This window comes from Staurois parvus, unplaced genomic scaffold (genome assembly GCF_062004578.1).
Source record: "Staurois parvus isolate SC_StPar_1 unplaced genomic scaffold, SC_StPar_1.0 ptg000211l, whole genome shotgun sequence".
NCBI lineage: Eukaryota > Metazoa > Chordata > Amphibia > Anura > Ranidae > Staurois > Staurois parvus.
Genome location: NW_028318007.1, coordinates 772,501 through 795,339, shown reverse-complemented (window position 1 = coordinate 795,339; position 22,839 = coordinate 772,501). Strand labels below are relative to the sequence as shown.

Below are 22,839 nucleotides of genomic sequence, written 5' to 3'. Positions count from 1 at the left end.
AACCCCAAAACATCATTGAACCTCCACCATATTTTACCGTAGGTACTGTGTTTTGTTCTTTGTAGGCCTCATTCCGTTTTCGGTAAACAGTAGAATGATGTGCTTTACCGAAAAGCTCTATCTTGGTCTCATCTGTCCACAAGACGTTTTCCCAGAAGGCTTTTGGCTTACTCAAGTACATTTTGGCAAACTGTAGTCTTGCTTTTTTATGTCTCTGTGTCAGCAGTGGGGTCCTCCTGGGTCTCCTGCCATAGCGTTTCATTTCATTTAAATGTCGACGGATAGTTCGCGCTGACACTGATGCTCCCTGAGCCTGCAGGACAGCTTGAATGTCTTTGGAACATGTTTGGGGCTGCTTATCCACCATCCGGACTATTCTGCGTTGCAATCTTTCATCAATTTTCCTCATCCGTCCACGACCAGGGAGATTAGCTACAGTGCCATGGGTTGCAAACTTCTTGATAATGTTGCGCACTGTGGACAAAGGCAAATCTAGTTCTCTGGAGATGGACTTGTAACCTTGAGATTGTTGATATTTTGCCACAATTTTGGTTCTCAGGTCCTCAGACAGTTCTCGTCTCCTCTTTCTGTTGTCCATGCTTAGTGTGGCACAGACAGACACACAATGCAAAGGTTAAGTGAACGTCTCTCCTTTTTATCTGCTTTCAGGTGTGATTTCTATATTGCCCACACCTGTTACTTGCCCCAGGTGAGTTTACAGGAGCATCACATGCTTGTAACATTCTTATTTATCCGCAGTTGTGAAAGGGTGCCAATACTTTTGTCCAGCCCATTTTTGGAGGTTTGTGTGACATTATGTCGAATTTGCTTTCTTTCCTCCCTTTTTTTGTTTTGTCCCAATACACACAAAGGGAATAAACATGTGTATAGCAAAACATGTGTTAATGCAATACGTTTCGTGAGAAATACATGATTTCCTGGAGAAATATCAAGGGTGCCAACAATTTCGGCCATGACTGTATATATCTGATCTTACAGTATACATCATATCTTATATATCCTATCTTATCCTATATCTCTTATCATATATCCTATATATCTAATCCTATATCTCCTACCCCTATTCTATATATCTAGTTCTATATATCAGATTCTATATACTATAAATCCGATCCTATATATCCAATCCTACATAACAGATTTTACATGCTATATATCCTATTTTATATATCATAGTCTATATATCCTATCTTATACAGTATATCCTATCCTATATATCTGATCCTATATAGCAGATCCTCCTATATGCTATATATCCAATCTTATAAATCCTACCTTATATAAAATATCAATCCTATTCTATATTCTATCCTATATATGCTACTATATATATCTGATCCTATATATCCAATCCTATATATCAGATTCTATATGCTATATATGCTATCCTTTATATCATGCTTTATATATTTGATCCTATATACTACAAATCTTATCCTTTATATCTTATTCTACAACGTATATCATATATATCAGATTCTATATATTATATATATCCATGGGCAGACCACACACATGCACAATTCACATAGGTAGAGTACACAAAAGCAGGCAGAACACAGGCAGATTGAACACAGGCAAACCCCATAAAGGTAGAGTACACTTGAGCAGAGTGCACAGAGGCAGACCACACACAGAAAAAAATACACATAGGCAGAGTGCGCACAGGCAGAATAGAGGCAGGCAGAGTGCACACATGAAGAGTGCAAACAGGTAGAGTACACATATGCAAAGTACATACAGGTATAGTACACACGGGCAGAGTATACACACAGCCAGAGAGCACACAACCAGAGTACCCATGGGTAGAATGCACACAGGCAGACCACACACAGGCACAGTGGCAGAGCACAAACAGGCAGAGGACACATAGACAGACCACACACAACCAGAGTACACACAGGCAGATTATCCATGGGTAGAGAGTGCACACAGGCAGACCACCCATAGGCACAGTGCACAGTTGCACACAGAATGCAGAGTACACACAGGCAGAATAGAGACAGGCACAGTACACACAGGTAAAATAGGGACAGGCAGAGTACAGGCAGGTAGAATAGAGACAGGCAGAGTACACGTAGGTAGAATAGAGACAGAAAGGGTACACATGGACAGAGTACACACAGGTAGATTAGAGACAGGAAAAGTACACATGGACAGAGTACACACAGGTAGATTAGAGACAGGAAAAGTACACATGGACAGAGTACGCACAGAGTGTACACAGGCAGAATACACACAGATGAGAGCGCACACAGACAGACCACACACAAGCAGAATATACACAGAGTGCACTCTGGCAGAATAGAGACAGGCAGAGTACACACGGGCAGGGTACACAAAGGCAGACTGCAAACAGGCAGAGTTCACATGGGCAGAGCAGAGTACACACGGGAAGAATACACACAGAGTGTACACATTCAGATTACATACAGACCAGACCAGAGGCAGATTACACACAGACCAGACTACACATGGGCAGAGTACACACTGGCAGACTGCACCCAGGTAGAGTACACATTGGCAGAGTACATACAGGTAGAATATACACAGAGTACACATGGGCAGAGTATACACGGGCAGGGTACACCCTGGCAGAATACACAAAGGCAGACTGCACACGGGCAGAGTACACACAGGCAGAGTACAAACAGGCAGACTGCATATAGGTACTCTTTGATGTGATAACATTACCCTATTACCGTGGATATATATGACACCATCCATGTTATATTGTATTACTATTTCTACATGAATGAAGACATTCCATGTTTGAGAAGTCCTTCCATCATCACAGTGCAGAGCTGCATGATTCTGGAGCAGCCTTGATGTTGTAATAACCCCCCCCCCCCATCTCTCCCCCATGGTTGGGCACTAAGAACATTGTTCACACAGACATATAGAAAACACGAAGTATGCCCCATTAGTAAAGATACTTGCAACACAAGATTGCCGACTATCCCTACAAGGAGCGGCACACTGCGCTTGATCAGTAATATGAAAATGTTTTGTTGGCAGAGTTCTGAGCTGGATCACTCAGGGCCTGGAGAAGGTCATCCCGCAGCCTGTGGCAAAACAGGTATGCTGCCGCAATTTTGTTGTATGAAGATCTTCACACACTTAGAGAGTACCAACATATCCAGATTGTAGGGTCAGCCAGATGGTGTGTGTGTGCGTTTATGGTTACCTCCTTATGAGTATGTGGGCATGTAATGATACACCCTTGATAGGGTATGTGGGACCATAGAGACCCCCCCCCCCCTTATCGTGCATGTGTGCCATAAGAAAAACCCCTTGTGCTTGTGTGCCTATAATGAACTCCCCGAATGATGTATGGATGCGCATGGTGACCCCCAAATTATGTCTGTATCTATGTGCCCATGGTGACCAATTTGGATGTTGTATGTGGGCCCATAATAATACTGTATGAGAGCCTATGCTGACCCTCTGGATGGTTATGTGTTCTCCCCGAATGATGTATGGATGCGCATGGTGACCCCCAAATGATGTCTGTATCTGTGTGCCCATGGTGACCAATTTGGATGTTGTATGTGGGCCCATAATAATACTGTATGAGGGCCTATGCTGACCCTCTGAATGGTTATGTGTTCTCATTGTGACCCCTTCCTCATGGATGGTACATGTGTGCTTATGGAGACTCCCCTAATGATGTATGTGGGTCCATCAAGACCCCTCAGATGATGCTTGTGGGCCCTTGGCGACCCCCTTGTATGGTGTTTGTGGACCCATGGAGAGCCCCCTGTATGGTGTTTGTGGGCCCATGGAGAGCCCCTATATGGTGTTTGTGGGCCCATGGAAACCCCCTGTATTGTTGTTTGTGGGCCCATGGTAACCCCCTAATGACAGTGCAAGCTCCCTGTGTTGTCTTCATGTTGGTGACCACACATAATTTTTTCCTCCCCGGCAGGACTCACAGAACGCCATGCTCTCACAAGTGGAGCAAAGTAAGTGTGCGCTCATTAATCCTCTTTTCTCCCAATGCATTATGGATGTTTTCTGTAATTAGATTAGTGAGGCTCAGGTGCTGTAAATGTGGGTCAGACAAGATCTGTACGGCCTGTCGGTGTCAGGTAGAGATTGGGGTATTCTGATCAAATTTCTCCTTATGTGGTCACCACCTGTCACGTGACTTCATCCATGGTGGAATTCCATTCCTGCACCTCACGGATCCTCATAAGACTTTCACTGAACCTGCCTGGCAGTGGCAATCTCTTATTGACAGACATAAGAAACCTTTAATGCCAGTTGTGAGCTCTGCTCATGTAAAATGCACGTCGAGAGTCAGATGGGTTCACAGCTCCCACACACCAGGCCTGATGCCTCAACACGGTAGAATCCTTACCATAGACATTGGATGATGGTTGGAAGGTCTGATCAGTGAAAGATCTTGCATTAGATGGTGCACAGTTACGGGAATGTCTATCCTTAGGACAGACTTCTCTGGCTGTACCTTATCATTGTGAACTGGTAGCAATCATTCCAAAATAATTGATACTGTATATTCTGGATGATCAATTCCCCCCCCCCATGTAATTCAGTGTGCAGAGACAATCACTTTGGTGGTCAGATCTTCCACCTTTGGCTTTTCTCTGGGGTACGATGATGGATGGCGCTCAGTGTGGGTTAGTCTGGTCAATATTAATTATTTTCTCTTCTCCTTTGTTTCAGAGGGGAGTGGGGTGTAAACGACCCCTGAAACAATGGAAAACAGAAGACCGGCAGCCTCTCCATCCGCTCTGTCCACCTCACCATCCAGTCCAATGACCAAGATGGAGAATGCAGTTCATTCTCAGACTGATGACGGCCATCCAGTGGATTGTGGAGGCTTGTAGCGCCTAGTAGCGGGTTTAACCGTGGACATCCCTTGTAACTGAAGTCATAGCGATCAGTAGCCAGACGATTAACAGCAGCAATCTATTAATATATGTGCAGTGACCAACATACCACCAGAACTTTCCATTTATTAAACGACTGGCAGGACCCAGACCGAGATTGTGATGTATTTAATGTCAGTATTCATGGGGGGAGACTGGAATAAAATGAGAAAACCAGAATCGGTGTGATTTCTGTTCTGATTGGTGAATGATGGTCAATGCAGTGAGTAACCAATCAGTGGGAGCTGTGAAAGATGAGTTCTGATTGATTGTGGGTTACACATCTCATACAAATAACAAAAAAGGCTTTGACTGTGGGACTGCCCACAAGGAGCTCAGGACCCCTAGTGGTGTAGTGTGTGTCCTGCCTGTATTGGGCCTGCCCAATCAGTGCACCCCTCTGCAGCCTGCCACCTTCTGAGCACACCCGATGTAACCAATCACATTGTTGTATTCCATTGTTTGCTGTAATTATAGGAGTACTAATAAGACATGAAAAAGCCATGTCCACCAATGAAAGTCCTCCTCTTTATTCTAGAGGCTCCACCCATGCGAAGTGAGAGGTGTATGTGCTGTGTGGATGAAAGTGACACTTCCACCCCCTAGGCTCTCCCCTCCCCTGCAGTGCCACAGTTCTCTCCCCACCCCTGCAGGGTCACAGTTGTCTCCCCTCCCATGCAGTCTTGTAGTTTCCTTCCCTCCCCTACAGTGTCATAATATTCACCCTCCCCTGCAGTATCACACTCCCCCCCCTCTCCTCTGCAGTGTCACTGTTCTCTCCCCTCCCCTGCAGTGCCACAGTTTTCTCCCTCTCCATTGTCTCAGTCTCCCCTCCCCTGCCACAATTCTCTCCCCTCCCCTGCAGTCTCATGGTTCTCTTGCCTCCCCTGCAGTATCACAGTTCTCTCCCTTTCTGCTGCAGGGTCACAGTTCTCTCCCCTCCACTGCAGGGTCACAGTTCTCTCCCCTCCACTGCAGGCTCACAGTTCTGTCCTCTCCACTGCAGGCTCACAGTTCTCTCCTCTCCACTGCAGGCTCACAGTTCTCTTGCCTCCCCTGCAGTATCACAGTTCTCTCCCCTCCCCTGCAGGGTCACAGTTCTCTCCCCTCCCCTGCAGGGTCACAGTTCTCTCCCCTCCCCTGCAGGGTCACAGTTCTCTACCCTCCACTGCAGGCTCACAGTTCTGTCCTCTCCACTGCAGGGTCACAGTTCTCTCCCCTCCACTGCAGGCTCACAGTTCTGTCCTCTCCAATGAAGGGTCACAGTTCTGTCCTCTCCACTGCAGGGTCACAGTTCTCTCCCCTCCCCTGCAGGGTCACAGCTCGCTCCCCAGCCCTGCAGTACCACAGCTCTCTGACCTCCTCTGCAGGGCCACCGTTCTCTCACCTCCTTTGCAGGTTCAGTTCTATTCCCACCCCCGCAGTGCCATAGTTCTCTCCCTTTTCCACAGTTCTCCTCAAATGTATTTTTTTAATTTATTTTAGGTACTTATGGTATATAGCATCGTCAATTTACGCAGCGCTTTTCATATATATATTGTACATTCACATCAGTCCCTCAAGGGACGTACAGTCTAAGGTCCCTAACTCACATTCATATATACACATACTAGGGCCAATATAAACAGGATCCAATTAACCTACCAGCATGTCTTTGGAGCGTGGGAGGAAACCGGAGTACCCGGAGGAAACCCACGCAGGCACAGGGAGAACATGCAAACTCCAGACAGATGGTGCCGTGGTTGGGATTCGAACCAACAACCCTAGTACTGCCGGACGGAAGTGCTAACCATTTAGCCACGGTGCTGCCCAAATGTGTGGACTTTGGCCTCCATTTACTTTCTCAGTGTGAAGAGCCAGTCTGCACAGAAAATAAAGATCATTTTGTCAAACAACATCTGTTCTAGCTCAGTGAATTCTGCTATCATTTCCAGCAAGGCAATGTTGCACCAATACATTGAGTAATGTCATGAAGTCCTCATGCTGGGTTTGGTCATTAGACAACATAACATTACATAATGTGTATCAATGCCTTTTATTTCCAGGTCTCTGGGCCAGACACTGTACAAGACTGACCCCAAAATAAAAAATGTGTGGGAAACCATCACAGCCAATCACATTTTCCAGTACTCTGATATCTGTTTCTTATACATTATTATTATTATTATTATTATACAGGATTTATATAGCACCAACAGTTTGCTCAGCACTTTACAATATAACGGGAGACAATACAGCAACAATACAGTTCAATACAAGAGGGATAGGAGGGCCTGATCCTGGGAGCTTACAATCTAGGAGACATCATTTGCTTCATTAAAGTGTACCTGTCAATATCCTCACATGTCCACGTTTCTAAATTTCTGATATGTTACAACATTTAGTAACAATATCATTTCTCAGAAAAGTTCCACCTTTTACTATTAAAAAGTCTTCCTTGAGCTCCAGCCAATGACTTTACCTAGGTTGACATTATGTAGCCAGTCTGCTGCAAGTAGAAGGAAGCATTTCATCAATCTCCCCTCCCACACTGATCAGACTGTACATTGTAACTTTGTAGCAAGTCACGAGGTGAGAGGCTGTAGCAGGGGCTGATCTGTGTCATTTGTTAACATAGCTAAGAACTGCACAGGCACAAGGATTTACATGACTGTGTTATCTCTGTCCAGAAAGTAGCTGGTGACCCTGGATGATGTCTGAACAAAGATTGTGCTGTCCTCCTCATTACAGTGGCAGTAAAAAAAACAGCAAAAATAAAATTGGGCCCCTAGAGGATAATGTCGTAATGTGCAATACATTGCATACTAGAACATTATGACAGACTTACCCTAGAACTAAGATCTCTAGCGGTGTGCTGTCACCACTGTCAGGGCTTCCATCTTCGCAGGATCTGGCCATTTGAATGACCGAGGCGTGATGACGTCACTCCTGCACATGTCACTACCGCCTTAAAGCAGATAACTGCATTGTCAAGGGGAGTACTGTGATCTCTGTGAGACCTAATAAATACATAGAAGGGGTATACACATACATTACTGATTACATGAAGGCATTCTGTGATGTGATTCGGCCTTCTAAATATTCATTGCCAGATGTAGAATGGGTGTGGCTTGAAGTGGGAGTGGCCTCTTGAAAAATGGTGAAACTGGAAGAACAGAATGTGCGAAGATGTGTGGTTTGTTGTATGCGTGGTAATACCGAGATCCTTCTCTCCCTGCAGTCTGCATCTTACCACCAGACACAGCAGAGGACAATCTGTGTGTGGAGGATTTAGAGACCGCCCCCGAGGAGCCCATAACCATTCCATGTGTAGAAGAGGAAAAGCCTGGTAGGTACCAGAAGGCAATCAATAATGAACTTATCATACTTAACAAATCCAATAAAGAGCTTCCACCTGCAACCAATTACAATTGATCCTGTACTGGTCAGACTTTAGCAGAGTGAGTTCTGATTGGCTGCCATCAGTTACTGCACTGAATCAGAACTCTTTACTGAAGAAGGCTGATGAGACCGTAGGATGGATGCAGGATGATATCCAGAATGGTTCTCCACAGTAGTTTGTGTCTCTGCCCCTCCCATATTAATGAGATTTCTCCCCAGTAGTTTTGTCTCTGCCCCTCCCACAATGGTGAGACATCCCTGCAGCAGTTTGTGTCTCTGCCTCCTCCACAATCGTGAGGTGTCCCCCCGTAATTTGTGTATCTGCCCCCCCACAATGGTAATATTTCTTTACAGTAGTTTGTATCTCAACCCTCCCAGAATGGAGAGGTTTCCCCTAGTAGTTTGTGTCTCTGCCCCTCCCACAATGGTGAGATTTCCCTGCAGTAGTTTGTGTCTCTGCCCCTCCCACAATGGTGAGATTTCTCTGCAGTAGTTTGTGTCTCTGCCCCTCCCACAATGGTGAGATTTCCCTGCAGTAGTTTGTGTCTCTGCTCCTCCCACAATGGTGAGATTTCTCTGCAGTAGTTTGTGTCTTAGCCCCTCCCTCAATGGTGAGATTTCCCCCCAGTACTTTGGGTCTCATCCCCTCCCACAATGGTGAGATTTCCCCCCAGTACTTTGTGTCTCAGCCCCCCCACAATGGTGAGATTTCCCCCCAGTACTTTGTGTCTCAGCCCCTCCCACAAAGGTGAGATTTTGCCCCAGTACTTTGTGTCTCAAGCCCTCCTACAATGGTAAGATTTCCCCCCAGTACTTTGTGTCTCAGCCCCTCCCACAATGGTGAGATTTCCCCCCAGTATTTTTTTTTTCTGCCCCTCCTACAACGTTTAGGAAAGTAAACTCCTTGGTGTGGTATGGCTGACAGTGGAGGGTATTGGATATTGTGTATTGCATTCCTTCTAGGACAATACAATGTAACTGGTGATAAGGGTGGAGTTATACCTGCGTAGTGAAAGGCACATATTGTATAGAATCAGCAACGCTTGCTGTATAGGATTGTATGGATACATATATACATATATAGTACTGTATAGAATCAGGAACATTGTCCCTAGGTCAACAAAATTATCTGGAATTTTGTCTAATGGTCATCATAAATTTATAAGATGAAATAACACCACTGAATGCACTGCCTACCCTCTCCACCACAATTCCATCCTCAGGATCGGAATTAGAGCTCTGTCATATATGTCATAGCTGAAGAGAGAACTGCTGGGTACAATATGCAGGAAATTGTGACACAATTAATAAATCGTAGACAAGGGACATCAGAGAGTAATTTCCTTGCACAGTTGTGTCTTGGGATGGTTGTTCTCCAGTTGTCCTTGAAAATGAGGACAAGTTAGCAAGTATGGTACAGGGGGTTCTGTTCAGAGCTGATGGGGGGCCCAGTTTATGTGCACTGCCAGGAGCACTGCCCTCATCTGGAGACAGTCTGGACTGAATATAATGCTGTACTAACAGATGATGAATATAATGGTAACCCCGTGCCCTGCTCCTCCCTTCCAGGGAGAGGCTCCTTCGAGGCACCTGAAGAGCAGAGCAGAGGCATGACCAAAGCGGAGAGTGCAGAAGAGGCAGGATGGAGCCTACACGCAGTAGAAAGACAAATCCTCCCCGAGCCCAACACTGCACAGAGTGCAGCGGAACATCAGCCAGCAGATGATGGACAAATGGACCAGACAGTCGAAGAGCCTCCAATAAACTCTGTGGAAGTTGGGGAATGTCAGCTCAGTCTGTCCAGCAACCAGATTATAACACAAGATGGACCCAGAAGAGATGGTAAAATACAACCTATAGATACCCTCAAAAGGGAAGAGAGGTCAGACAATTGTGAGGAGGAGATGAGAGTGGAGACTCCGCAATCCACCCAGTATAATGAGACCAAAGCAACACATACAAGTCCTGAAGAAGAAATACAGAATTATAGAAATGTGCCAAATGGCTCAAAAGCTGAACTGCATCTGAGCAACAACACAGCAGAGACCACCACTTACATTCCCGAAACTCATGAAGCACAAACTGAGGAGGTCCAGCACACACCACTACTGGAATCTGAACCCCAAGATTCACCAAAGATCCTCAACTTGGAAAAGATGAGATCTGAGGAAAAAGCAGCAAAATGTAGTCATCCAGAAATCCAGACATCCAATGGAACAGAGAGAGAAAAAAGAGGGCAAATATCCAAAACAGAAGATGCTGAGGATCTCCTGGAAGATCCACTAAAGGAAGACCAGCAGGTTGTAGATGAAAATATAATAAAACACTCTGAAGAGTTTATTGTTGAAGACATATACAGGCCACCAGACACCAACAGCATCATAAGTCAGGTTCATGAAGGTGATGGAGCACATGTAGGACATCTAGAAGATGATACTGGACATACTGTGACATCCAAGGTCACCATAGAGCCCGGAGTCATTGCTATGGACCTTTCTGCAGAGGAAGAGCACACCTGGGAACTGGGTGATGCCTTCCAGGCAATCTCTGATGACGAAAAAATGCATGCAGCTGAAATATCACCCACAAATGACATTGGAAGACCCCGAGATGAGGAAGTCAGTCATGATCTCCAGCAAGATGAACTGTCACACCTAAAGAGATCATGTTTATTTCCGGAAATCCAGACTGATACAAATGAAGATATAAAAATGACATGCACAGGCAGCTCAGAAATGGAGCCCCACCATGAGGATAGAATGATCCAGACTGAGGAGCAGCACACTCAAACTGAGGACACCATGTGTCAGACGGATGAAGAAAGAGAGATGTCATATGATGAAGACCTACCAGTGTCGACAGAGGACAGACAAACCCAAACCACACCACCCATGGAAAAAGAGGTCCACCTAGAAGAGACAGAAGGGCACACTGAAGGTCTTCAAGAGTCATTTCACATACATAGTGAGGAGCTTGTCCAGGAGGAGAATTCTGACCACATTGAGCAGAAAAATTTGGATGCAGGTCAATCAGACAGAGCCTGTGACCAGGGCCAGGACATGCCAACTAAAGACATCCCCCAAGCAGAGGAGATCATTGTGTCGGATCTGTGTCATATAGAGGAGATTGGAGGAGACAATCCACCATGTAGGGAGCAGTTGGAGATCCTACCAGAGTCTGCTCCATGTTGCTCTACAGAGGAGATTCAACAAGCTGAAGGTATACTCAAAACAAGATGAAATATCCCATTTCTATATTAATTATAGGTAATGTGAATGAAAACCTCTGGATCAAAGCCCAACATATGAGCATGGAAGGAATCACCCTTACTCAAAAACCCTTGTATTTTCTACCCGTACATAGGTGAAGGAGTCTTTGATACTCACATACAAGTTGAGCAGGCATCCATACTTATATTTAGGTGGACAAGACTTTCATACTCAGAAATAGGTGGGTAGGCTTTCATACCTATATTTAGGTGAGGAGGCTTTCATACCTATATTTATATGAGGAGGCTTTCATACCTATATTTAGGTGGGGAGGCTTCCATACTCATACATAGGTAAGGAGGCTTTCATACCTATATTTAGATGGAGGAGGCATCCATACTCATACATAGGTTGAGGGGGCTTTGATACTCATATAAAGATGAGGGAAGCTTTCATACTCATATACAGGTTGAGGAGGCTCTCATACGCATATTTGGGTAGGCATGACTTTCATATTAATATTTAGGTGAGGAGGCTTTCATACTCATACATAGGCTGGGAAGGCATCCATAATCCTATTTAGGCAAAGTTAACTTTCATACTCATATTGAATTAATTATTTCATGTTCAAGGCTTCCATACTCATGCATAGGTGAGAAGGCTATCATACTCATGTTTAGATGGAGGAGGCGTCCATACTCATAATTGGGTGGAGGAGGCTTCCATACTCCTGGGACCACTTAGGTCAGGGGCAGGTAAAGTGTCAGATGAGTAAAAGAGGTCAGATGTCCCCTGCAGGAAGGATAGCATATGACTGCTGAATGGTGACTGTGAGGATGTAGGAAATATTTGGTTTTGAGCAGAATAGTCATAGAGCTTGTGAAGGTAGAACTTCCAGCATGCCATTACCTCTGCTGTCCTTCTCTGAGCACCCTTTTAGCCTGTTTCCAGTTAGTTATTTAGGACTTCACTTCCCCAACTCCAAAGTTCCACCCCTGGGGATAAGCCCTACCCACTTGCCAAACTCTGTCCAATGGGAGCACTCCTATTGATCAATGAAGTTCTCTCATTGGATAGGGTAATGGTGGATTGGTAGAGCCTAACCCCAAACTAACAAAGAGGAGTTGGTATCAGAGCATGCACAGAGGTGGACTCTCTGGATCTCAGGGTGAACATTTAATTTTAAATGTATAGTCCATGTGCTGTGTTGTTTTATATTTTTGTGGGTTTATAATGATACTGTTTTATAGTGATGCCTGCTCCACAGTGGTATGTAGGAGAACATGGATGTACACATTACATGAGCATTGTCAGTTCTGTGTATGCTGTGTATGTGGCGTTTTGTAGCTCAGTGTTTCACAACCTTTTTTAAGCCAAGACACCCTTTAAAATTATGGACAGTCTTGAGGCACCCTTTAAAATTATAGACAGTCTTGAGGCACCCCATTCTAAAATGGGGTGCCTCAAGACTGTCTATAATTTTAAAAGGGCGCCCCATTCCAAAGTGTGAAAAACGATTCTAATAGTTTTATATAATGCAGCAACATCCACACATGTAGGACACCCAACATTAGAGGTGATTTATTCTTCCCAAGAAAATACACTTTTCACACTGGTACTGACTAGTATTCCAATGTTTCTCTTCTCCTTCAGTTTTTCTCCATCACTGAGCTAATGTGACCCCAGCACTGATGGAGAGGGGAAAAGGAGGGTCAAACGAGGATGCTGTGCAGGCAGCTGACATCTTCCTTATCAACTGATGATGTCATTGGTTTTCAGGACGCTGGGGGCTAGAAGTTCGTAATGGTGCGCAATGAAAACCTATGACTTTGTGTAACTAAAAGGCAGGCTTGTTCCACCTATACAAATTTTAGGCAATTTTTTGAAATTTTGCCAAGGCACCCCTGAAGATACTTTAAGGCACCCCAGGGTGCCTGGGCACCCTGGGTGAGAAAGGCTGGTGTAGCTAACACAATGGAGGTAATACATTGCAAGCAATCAGGAGTAATCTTTCAGTGAAGAGGGGAAGAGAAATATAGTTGGTTGCTATTGGTAATTGCATACTTCTATCTACCCTCCCCCACTCAATATGTCTTTACGGTAAGTGCATTGTGTGCAATGGCTGGTACACGGAGCTCTAAATCTACTCTCTGATCTTACAGCCATAGAGGAGCTGGTGGACCGCAGTCTGGTGACTGAAGAAATGGAGTCTCACCTGGAGGCGGAAGCCACAAAAGAAGTGACCGTGGAGGAGGATGGGATGAGTTTGACCATTCCAGTTGTCATGCCGAAGGCAGAGGAGGTTGAGGAGGGCCGAGGGTGAGGATGGAGCATAAACTTCCATCCCACTGGAGACACATCTCCTGTAATACACACTACTGGAGACCTTGACATCCCAAGGCAATCTCACTGTTTTCAATTCATAACTTCCCAACAGAAATTTTTCATTTTCATTCATTGGAGTCAATGCTGGTGGAGCAATGGGGTTCTTCATGGTTTTAAGGGGTTGGTCTTTACATGGATCGTGAGGACTCTCCTTTCTATTCACTACTTTCCTTTTCTTGTGTTTTTTATTCTATTATAAAATCATCAGATAACACCAAAATACACAAAAATAAGGGAAGCAAACACACTGCAAAGCATTATGGGAAGGGTTTGATGGTAATTCCAATGACCATTTGAAGGAAAATTAGTCATTTTTCAGCAAAATCAGTTTCACCAAATTAGCTGCTCATCCCTAATCATTAGAGGGCAGAAAAAGACGTAAAACATAGAAGTACATCTAAGGACGCCTAAGAGGTTGCCACACAGACACATGTATATGTCACTACCCCTACACACCTCATGCAGGAACCGAGCAGGGAAAGCCACCATGCATTGTGAGGGCAGAGACCCACACAGGAGTATCCATAACACTAGACACAATGCCTTCCCACAAATTCATGTATGACAAAGGATCCCCAAAGTCATCAGATCTGTAACTGTGACATCGTTTACCGCTCCTTCACAAAATGTAATTTACTTACAGGATGGACAGAGAAGTCATCGAGTCTGAGAATGAGTAAGTAAATATAGTTCTGACATATACTACAGTGTTGGATAGAATCACTGAGCGAGCCACATCATTCTCTGCACCAGACAAGCTAAAATTCTAATGTCCCCATACAGTCACATACAGGGGCGGACTGACCATTTGGAAACTCGGGCACTGCCCGAGGGCCTGGGGTCAGTAGGGGGCCCCATGAGATGCCCCTGGTACCTTTTTCATAGGCTTTTTTGAGTTTGGGGAAGGACACAGGGGCCCTATGATCCCCTATTGCCTGGGGGCCCCATAAGTTGTCAGTCCGCCCCTGGTCACATATTATTATAATACATTTATATGGCGCTGACATATACCGCAGTGCTGTACAGAGAACACTGAGCCAGTCACATCAGTCTCTGTACCAAAAGAGCTTACACTCTAATGTTTCCCTCCACAGTCACACACTAAAATTATTACTATTATATTGGGCAGTAATAGAGTTTTCTGTCTCCTCAGACGTCTGTCGTGGATTCTGGAGGAAGATGAAGATGAATCAGAGTAAGATAATTCAGAGGATGTGTGATATTTGGGGTTAGGCTGACCATACACTATACAATCTGATTGTACAATCTCTTTCAGATCTAACATCAGCTATGTAGTACAAGGGCCTGTCTGCTTGAATACAAATGTAATGCAGTATTTAGGTTTATCCTCATATTACATAATTGATGGCAAATCTAAGGGAGATTGTATAGAGATTGTATAATGTATGGTCAGCCTCATACAAGGATGACTGGAAGATGTTATACAGAGAATATTGGAATATTTGGGGCTATACAGAGATGATAATAAGGGGTATATTTTTGGTATTATAATATTGAGGGTATATAGAGAGCACTGGAATATTTGGAGGTATATAGATAACATTTGGGGTTATACAGAGATGATTGGGGGTATATAAGGAATATTGGGGTAAAAGATTGGGAGGATATAGAGAATATTTGGGGTAGATTATTGGTGATATATTAGGGGGTATATAAAGATTTTTTGGGTATATTATGGGGTATATAGAGATTGTTCGGGGGTATATTATTGGGGGTACATCAATATTTTTGGGGGTATATTATTTGGGGGGTATATGGAGAATATTTGGGGTATATTATTGATAATATAATATTGGGGGACTATAAAGAATATTGGAGGTATATAGAGAATATTTGGGGTATTTATAGATTATCGGGGTTCTTTTACGGGGATTTATACAGAATATTTGGGGTACATTATTGGGGTATACGGAGAATATTAGATTAACAGGGTTCTATTATGGGGGTGTATACAGAATATTTGGGTTATATTACTGGGGTATACGGAGAATATTAGAATATTGGGGGTATATAGAGAATATTTGGGGATACTGTATGTATAGATTTTTGGTGGCATAATATGCAGGGTATATAGAGAATATTTAGAGTATGTAGATAATACTGGGGGTATATAAGGAATATTGGGTATATAGAGAGTATTAGAATATTGGGTGTATATTGAGAATATTTGGGTATATAGAGAACATAGGAGAAAACAGAGATGATTGGGGTATATAGAGAATATTGGGGGTATATAGAAAATATTTGGGTATATAGAGAATATTGGGGGTATATAGAGAATATTTGGGTATATTTTATTTATTTATTTCAGGTACTTATAGTATATAGAGAATATTGGGGGTATGTAGAGAATATTTGGGTATATAGAGAATATTGGGGGTATATAGAGAATATTTGGGTATGTAGAGAATATTGGGGGTATGTAGAGAATATTTGGGTATGTAGAGAACATAGGGGAAGACAGATGATTGGGGGTATATAGAGAATATTTGTGTATATAGAGAATATTGGGGGTATGTAGAGAATATATGGGTATGTAGAGAATATAGGGGAAGACAGATGATTGAGGGTATATAGAGAATATTGGGGGTATGTAGAGAATATTTGGGTATATAGAGAACATTAGGGGTATGTAGAGAACATTAGGGGTATATAGAGAATATTGGGGGTATGTAGAGAATATTTGGGTATATAGAGAATATTGGGGGTATGTAGAGAATATTTGGGTATATAGAGAATATTGAGGGTATGTAGAGAATATTGGGGGTATGTAGAGAATATTTGGGTATATAAAGAACATAGGGTAAGACAGATGATTAGGGGAAAACAGATGATTGGGGGTATATAGAGAACATTGGGGGTATGTAGAGAATATTTGGGTATATAGAGAATATTGGGGGTATGTAGAGAATATTTGGGTATACAGAGAATATTGGGGGTATGTAGAGAATATTTGGGTATATAGAGAACATGGGGAAGACAGATGATTGGGGGTATATAGAGAATATTGGGGGTATATATAGAGTATTGGGGATATATTATAAGGGGTGTACAGAGATTATTGGAATATTTGGAGTGCACAGAGGTATCAGTGATCTCTATACAGATTTTAAGGAATGGTCTTTCTTTTTGCAGGTTGCAGATGTCGTATTATCACAGTGAAAGCGAGGAGGAGACGAAAATGACGCAGTAAGTTATGATAACGATGCAGTGACGTACTGTTCCACGGAGATGGTCTCTTAGCAACCATTGCTCCTCCGTAGTTACCTGTCGGCTTCTCTTAGTAACGCTTCCCAGGCTGGCACATCTCTCAGGCAGAAAGGATCAGGTTACATACAAGCGGATTAGCGGCGAATAATCTGATGGGACTCAGCACCTGCCAATATGAGATCGAAGGTCCATTACCAAGTAGGTCCCCTTCTGTCCTCTCCCAGATATAGGCTTAATATGAGGTCCCCCTTGTCCTCCCCCCAGATATAGAATTAATATGGGGTCCCCTTTGCCCTCCCCTCAGCTATAGACTTAATATGGGGTCCCCTCTGTCCCCCCTCCTATTATAGACTTAATATGAGGGTCCTCATTGTCCCTGCCACCAATTATAGACTTAATATAGTGTCCCCATGTTGTCCCCCAGCTTGTAACTTAATATGGGGTCCCCCCTGTCCCTCCCCCAACCACAGACTTAATATGGGGTCCCCTCTGTCCTCTCTCTAGCTATAAAAGTATTACGGATTCCTCTCTGTCCTCCCCCTAGCTACAGACTTAATATAAATTCCCTCTGTTCTCTCCTCAGCTATAGACTTAATATGGGGTCCCTTCTTGTCCTTCCCCCTAATTATAGGATTAATATGAGGTCCTCATTGTCCCTCCCCCCAATTATAGGATTAATATGGGGTCCTCATTGTCCCTCCTCCCAATTATAGACTTACTATAGTGTCTCTATGTTGTCCCCCAGCTAGTGACTTAATATGGGGTTCCCTCTATCCTTCCCTAATTGCAGACCTAATAAGGGGTCCCCTCTGCCCTCTTCCCAGCTATAAAATTATTATGGGGTCCCTTCTGTCTTCCCCTACCTTTAGGCTTGATATAGGGTCCCCTCTGTTCTTCCCTTAGCTATAGACCTAATATGGATCCTCCTGTTCCAGTTATAGATCTATTATGGGTGTCTCCCCCAAATTATAGACCCACTATGGAGTCTCCTTCACCCAGTTATAAGTCTATCATTGAGTTCTAATTTGTGGACCAATTATGGGTTCCCCTTTGTAGAAATATTATAGGGTCCCCATTTGACTCAGTATGGCACTGTGAGGAGCTCTGCCACGTGGCCTCATTGTTCTCATTTGCTGCTGGACACAAAGGTCTGGTGGCTGATATCCTGAAGATCCGACGTGTCAGATATCCTGGTACTGTACAGACACATATATGATTTGTATACATTGTATATCTTTGTGATTGTGTGTGTATATATATATATACTGTGACTAACTCATTGGAAGATTGGAAGTATACGGATGGGTAGAATTTGCCCTCGCTCCTACCCCATAGGACCATCTCCCATAAAGTCTGATGTTGATCCAGTCCACGTGTTCCTATATTGTCTTCCTTACCTCAAAGGACCAAACAAGGAATGCAAGACCCTCCATTTACCTGGCTGCAGGAAACTTGGGGCTGACCACCTGTCACTCACTAGGTGCAGACCACCTTTTCTGGACCCTCAAGTAGGGCTCTTTGTGGGGGTGTTGTGGACGGTGTTCAGGATTATTCCTACAGGTGACATCATGGCTGTGTAGATCCTGGTCTCTCTATGGCCGGATCCGTTAATCAACCATCTGGTGAAACCTCAGGGCTCTGCTGTGGAATCGGCATCCTTTAGCAGTGGTTAACCCTTTAGGGGTTTCTTAGCAAAACCCCTTTCTTAGCAAAATTCCTATTTTACTGAATTTTGGACTGCTTTATTAAATTTCATTAATTGAAATTTGAAGTAGTACATTGGTAACTTTTTGTATCTTTAAAGTACCAGATGGCTTGAGCAGCAAGTGTACATTACATTAATTGTCTGGACAGGGATTTGTTTTTTTACTGAGTCTATTCCTCCATTCTGTGACTGCTCTGATGGAAGTTAGTAGCTTGGTGGAGGGGGGGGGGGGAGAGAGGAAACTGCATCCTATTCCCCCTACCTATTGAACATCCCTGTCCCCAACTGGGTGAAGAAGGGAATGAGACCAACAGTGGCCAAAATGTTTGTGGCGTGCGATGAAATAGTACCAGTAAAAAGTTTAATATCAGTGCACAAAATATGAGGCTAACAGTAGTCGTCACAGGTCACGTGGCTTCCTCAGTTGAACACATCCCCCTGAGGGGATTGGTTTTAGGTATTGTCACAAGGGGTATTGTAGTATTTGGGGGCGCTGCACTAATATATGTGTATCCTGCTTATATTCATTCTGGAATGTGATCCAAAGTGGTGTCATCATCCCATGGGAACAAATTGTTCTCCCTACATGTAGGACCACTAAGATGATAAGTTAAATTTGCTGACTGTCAGGATACTTTGAGCTTACTCACAAGCTTTGGCTTCGTTAGTGATTTAGACCGTTTCTTTGTCAGATATTGGCAGAATCCAAATGAAGGAACCCTCATATCGCTGTACATGGTATGCTGGCAAGACAACTGGCTTATGAAGCTAAAGGTTCACCTACTACCAAAGTGATGACAATGCACCCAACCAGGAGAGTGTGTAGGCTTCTTGTCACAGGGTGCTGCCAATAATTGTAAGGTGATGGCGTGGTCCTCCACTAATACCTTTTTGGCTAACTGTGGAACGGGTGGACTGACAACTTATGGGGCCCCCGGGCAATAGAGGATCATGGGGCTGCTATGTCCTCGCCCACGCTCAAACCACACCCAAAAAAGCCAATGAAAGGTACCAGGGGCATCTCATGGGGCCCCCTACTGACCCTGGGCCCTTGGGCAGTGCCCGAGTTCCCAAATGGTCAGTCCACCCCTGTTGTGGAATGAAGCTAGACTCCTCTTGTTATTTTGACCTTAAAGTTTGATGTAGCTAGAGCTGTGTTTGAAACTTTATTTGCTCTGCACCCCAGCCGTGTTTGTGTCTAGTTATTTCCCATTCGCATGGTGCCATGGAATTAGTCAGGAAAACAGAAAATGATTATCAAACACTGTAATTTTCCTTCCCGGATTAAACCCATGGCAGTATAGGATCCCTCCCAGCTGTTTGAAAAGCTTTGTTATGGAACATGTGAACTAGATCTGTCCCAAACTATATGGGAGAAGGTCCTATGAGTTTTGCAGGCCATACATGGTTGGAATTCCGAACGATTTTTCGTCCGAAAATCGGAAACGTTATTCGCTCTGTAATCCGATGGTGCCATCATTGATTTCGAAAATCGGCTGACCAAGCCATAAACTTCACCCCATATAACATGCAAAACTTCTGTTCCTTCCAGGTCACGGCTCATGCGCAGATTCTTTTTGGAAAAACGATCGTACGATTTGACCATCATTGAGTCAAAAACCGCCCTTTTCATGAATTTTCCAACATGCCTGATCACCGAAAAGGGGAGGAACCACGAAAATCGGCCGGTGCCATTGACCCACTAACAGAGCGAAAATCGGCCGATTATTCTTAGGTCCGATTTTCGGATGAAAAATCGGTCGATTTTTGACCCCTGTATGGCCGGCCTTAGGAGTGAGGGCCGAGTCTACCCATTCATATACTACCATGGAGTTAAAGAGAAAAGGAAAATTACAAGTATTTACTAACAATTTTCTCTTATATACTGTATGATTGATTGTGTGTTTACAATATGTGTATACTGTATGTATATTGTATACATTGTATATCTGCCATCCCATAATATATGTCAAATTGTTATCTCTTTCACAGTCAGGTGACCCTGGAATGTCCCCCTGAACACCTGGACACTGCAGTCCTCGTCCCCACTATTACAGAGGACGCCATCACCAATTATTTACAGGTACTCCTACCGGGGGTGGAGGGAACAGGAACCACTCCAAAACCTAGAGCAACCAATCATAATCCACCATTTATTTTCGTGACTCTCCTATACTGATGAAAGCTGCAATATGATTGGCTGCTCACATGATAGCCTCTGTTGTGTTTGGAGGGAACATCACCGCATTGAAATTCTAAATATACAGTTAAGGCCTCCATACACAGTTTGTATTCTGGACAGTTCCTGCTGAATCCAGGCTCCTTTCACCACCAACCAGCTCCACAGAAGTTCAGATTTTATCCAAGGAGCTAGGTGGAGCATTGTCATCTGAACAGTGAATCTATCCAGCCAGATGTATCCTCCAATCAGAGGCATCAACCAATCAGATGCATCAATTTATCAGATCTATAATCCAGTCGGATGCATCATCCAATCAGTTGCAGTCACTGTTCAGGTATTCAGCAGCTGTGGAGCTGAGACCATCAGAACACAATAGCCAGCGGGGGATTCCCCCATTCATGTTTGGTGTGGACGGGGAGTCTATTGGATTTTGCTTGTTCTGTGGAATCTCTCTGTGTATGGTGCATCTCTGTTGAAGATACTATGGACAACACTGAGACAATTTGTACGATTTCTCTCTGGATGATTTCCCATTGCTGGTCAAAAATTGCACAATCTGATCTTTTTGTCTTTCAGGCACTGGGAGAGGCGGTTGGTATTTTTGCTGTGGAGGAGACGGGTAAGAATGACAGGATGTATATTATTCATATGGTGTGGAGAGGGACAGGAAAGGGGACAGACACGTTCTGTATGTACGATGTTGGGGGAGCGACACGTACTGAATGTATGATGTGGGGGTAGGACACATTCTGTATCAACGGTGTAGTGCACATCCAATGGTGATACCATATTGTGGCTCATTTACATGGAATCCTGGCACACCCCATGGGTACCATGTATTGAGGTTCCATTAAAGGTGTATAAATATAAAGTGCTCCTCCTGGCTTTTCTCTCTCAATTTCAGGTCCGGTGCTTGTCCTGCTTCGTGCTCTGTAGATGTCGCTGCCATGTCCCGTCACAGTGCAGATGTAGAGCTTTCCAGGCTGGTGCCTGACGCATCTCCAGATGGGCACTGCTCACAAGCCTTTCCAGAAGCTGTAGATGACCTTCCCAATGTCCCCCACTACCAAGCCACTTCCTTCCCACTGCGCTGCAGAGGTGGCATGCTGAACCTGTCCTTCCAGGGTGATGGCGGCTCTCCTACTCACCATGCATTAGGTAGAATGCTTGTGTCCCCTCTGCTATGCTGTCACCCTGGCCTTCTAGTAGTCATTAGATACATATATGGCTGTGCATGCTCAGTGATCTCCCTTTCCTGTTACAGCACCGCTGCGCTCAGTCCCCACCACCATGTGTCACGTTCCCCACCACCATGTGTCACGTTCCGCACCACCATGTGTCATGTTTTCCACCCCCATGGGTCACAGTCCCCTCCACTTTGTGTTACGTTCCTCACCACCATGTGTCACATTCCCTACCACTATGTTTCACAGTCCTCACCACTATGTGTCACATTCCCTACCACTATGTTTCACAGTCCTCACCACCATGTGTCATGTTCCCTACCACTATGTTTCACAGTCCCCACCACTATGTGTCACATTCCCCTCCACTTTGTGTTACGTTCCTCACCACCATGTGTCACATTCCCTACCACTATGTTTTACAGTCCTTACCACTATGTGTCACGTTCCCTACCACTATGTTTCACAGTCCCCACCACTATGTGTCACATTCCCCTCCACTTTGTGTTACGTTCCTCACCACCATGTGTCACATTCCCTACCACTATGTTTCACAGTCCTCACCACTATGTGTCACGTTCCCTACCACTATGTTTCACAGTCCTCACCACCATGTGTCACATTCCCTACTACTATGTTTCACATT

At 44.2% G+C, this 22,839-nt stretch overlaps 1 protein-coding gene across 1 annotated transcript in view; it reads left to right on the top strand.

Moving 5' to 3' along the window:
• Window positions 1-22,839, top strand: part of CNGB1 (cyclic nucleotide gated channel subunit beta 1) — a 66,972-nt gene that overhangs the window by 14,775 nt on the left and 29,358 nt on the right. The window contains exons 15-24 of the mRNA XM_089678917.1: window positions 3,040-3,100; window positions 3,950-3,986; window positions 8,137-8,244; window positions 9,867-11,516; window positions 13,669-13,825; window positions 14,535-14,567; window positions 15,045-15,086; window positions 17,048-17,101; window positions 20,820-20,910; window positions 21,586-21,628. Coding sequence (XP_089535043.1) covers window positions 3,040-3,100; window positions 3,950-3,986; window positions 8,137-8,244; window positions 9,867-11,516; window positions 13,669-13,825; window positions 14,535-14,567; window positions 15,045-15,086; window positions 17,048-17,101; window positions 20,820-20,910; window positions 21,586-21,628 — 2,276 coding nt within the window. The remainder of the gene's footprint in view (window positions 1-3,039; window positions 3,101-3,949; window positions 3,987-8,136; window positions 8,245-9,866; window positions 11,517-13,668; window positions 13,826-14,534; window positions 14,568-15,044; window positions 15,087-17,047; window positions 17,102-20,819; window positions 20,911-21,585; window positions 21,629-22,839) is intronic.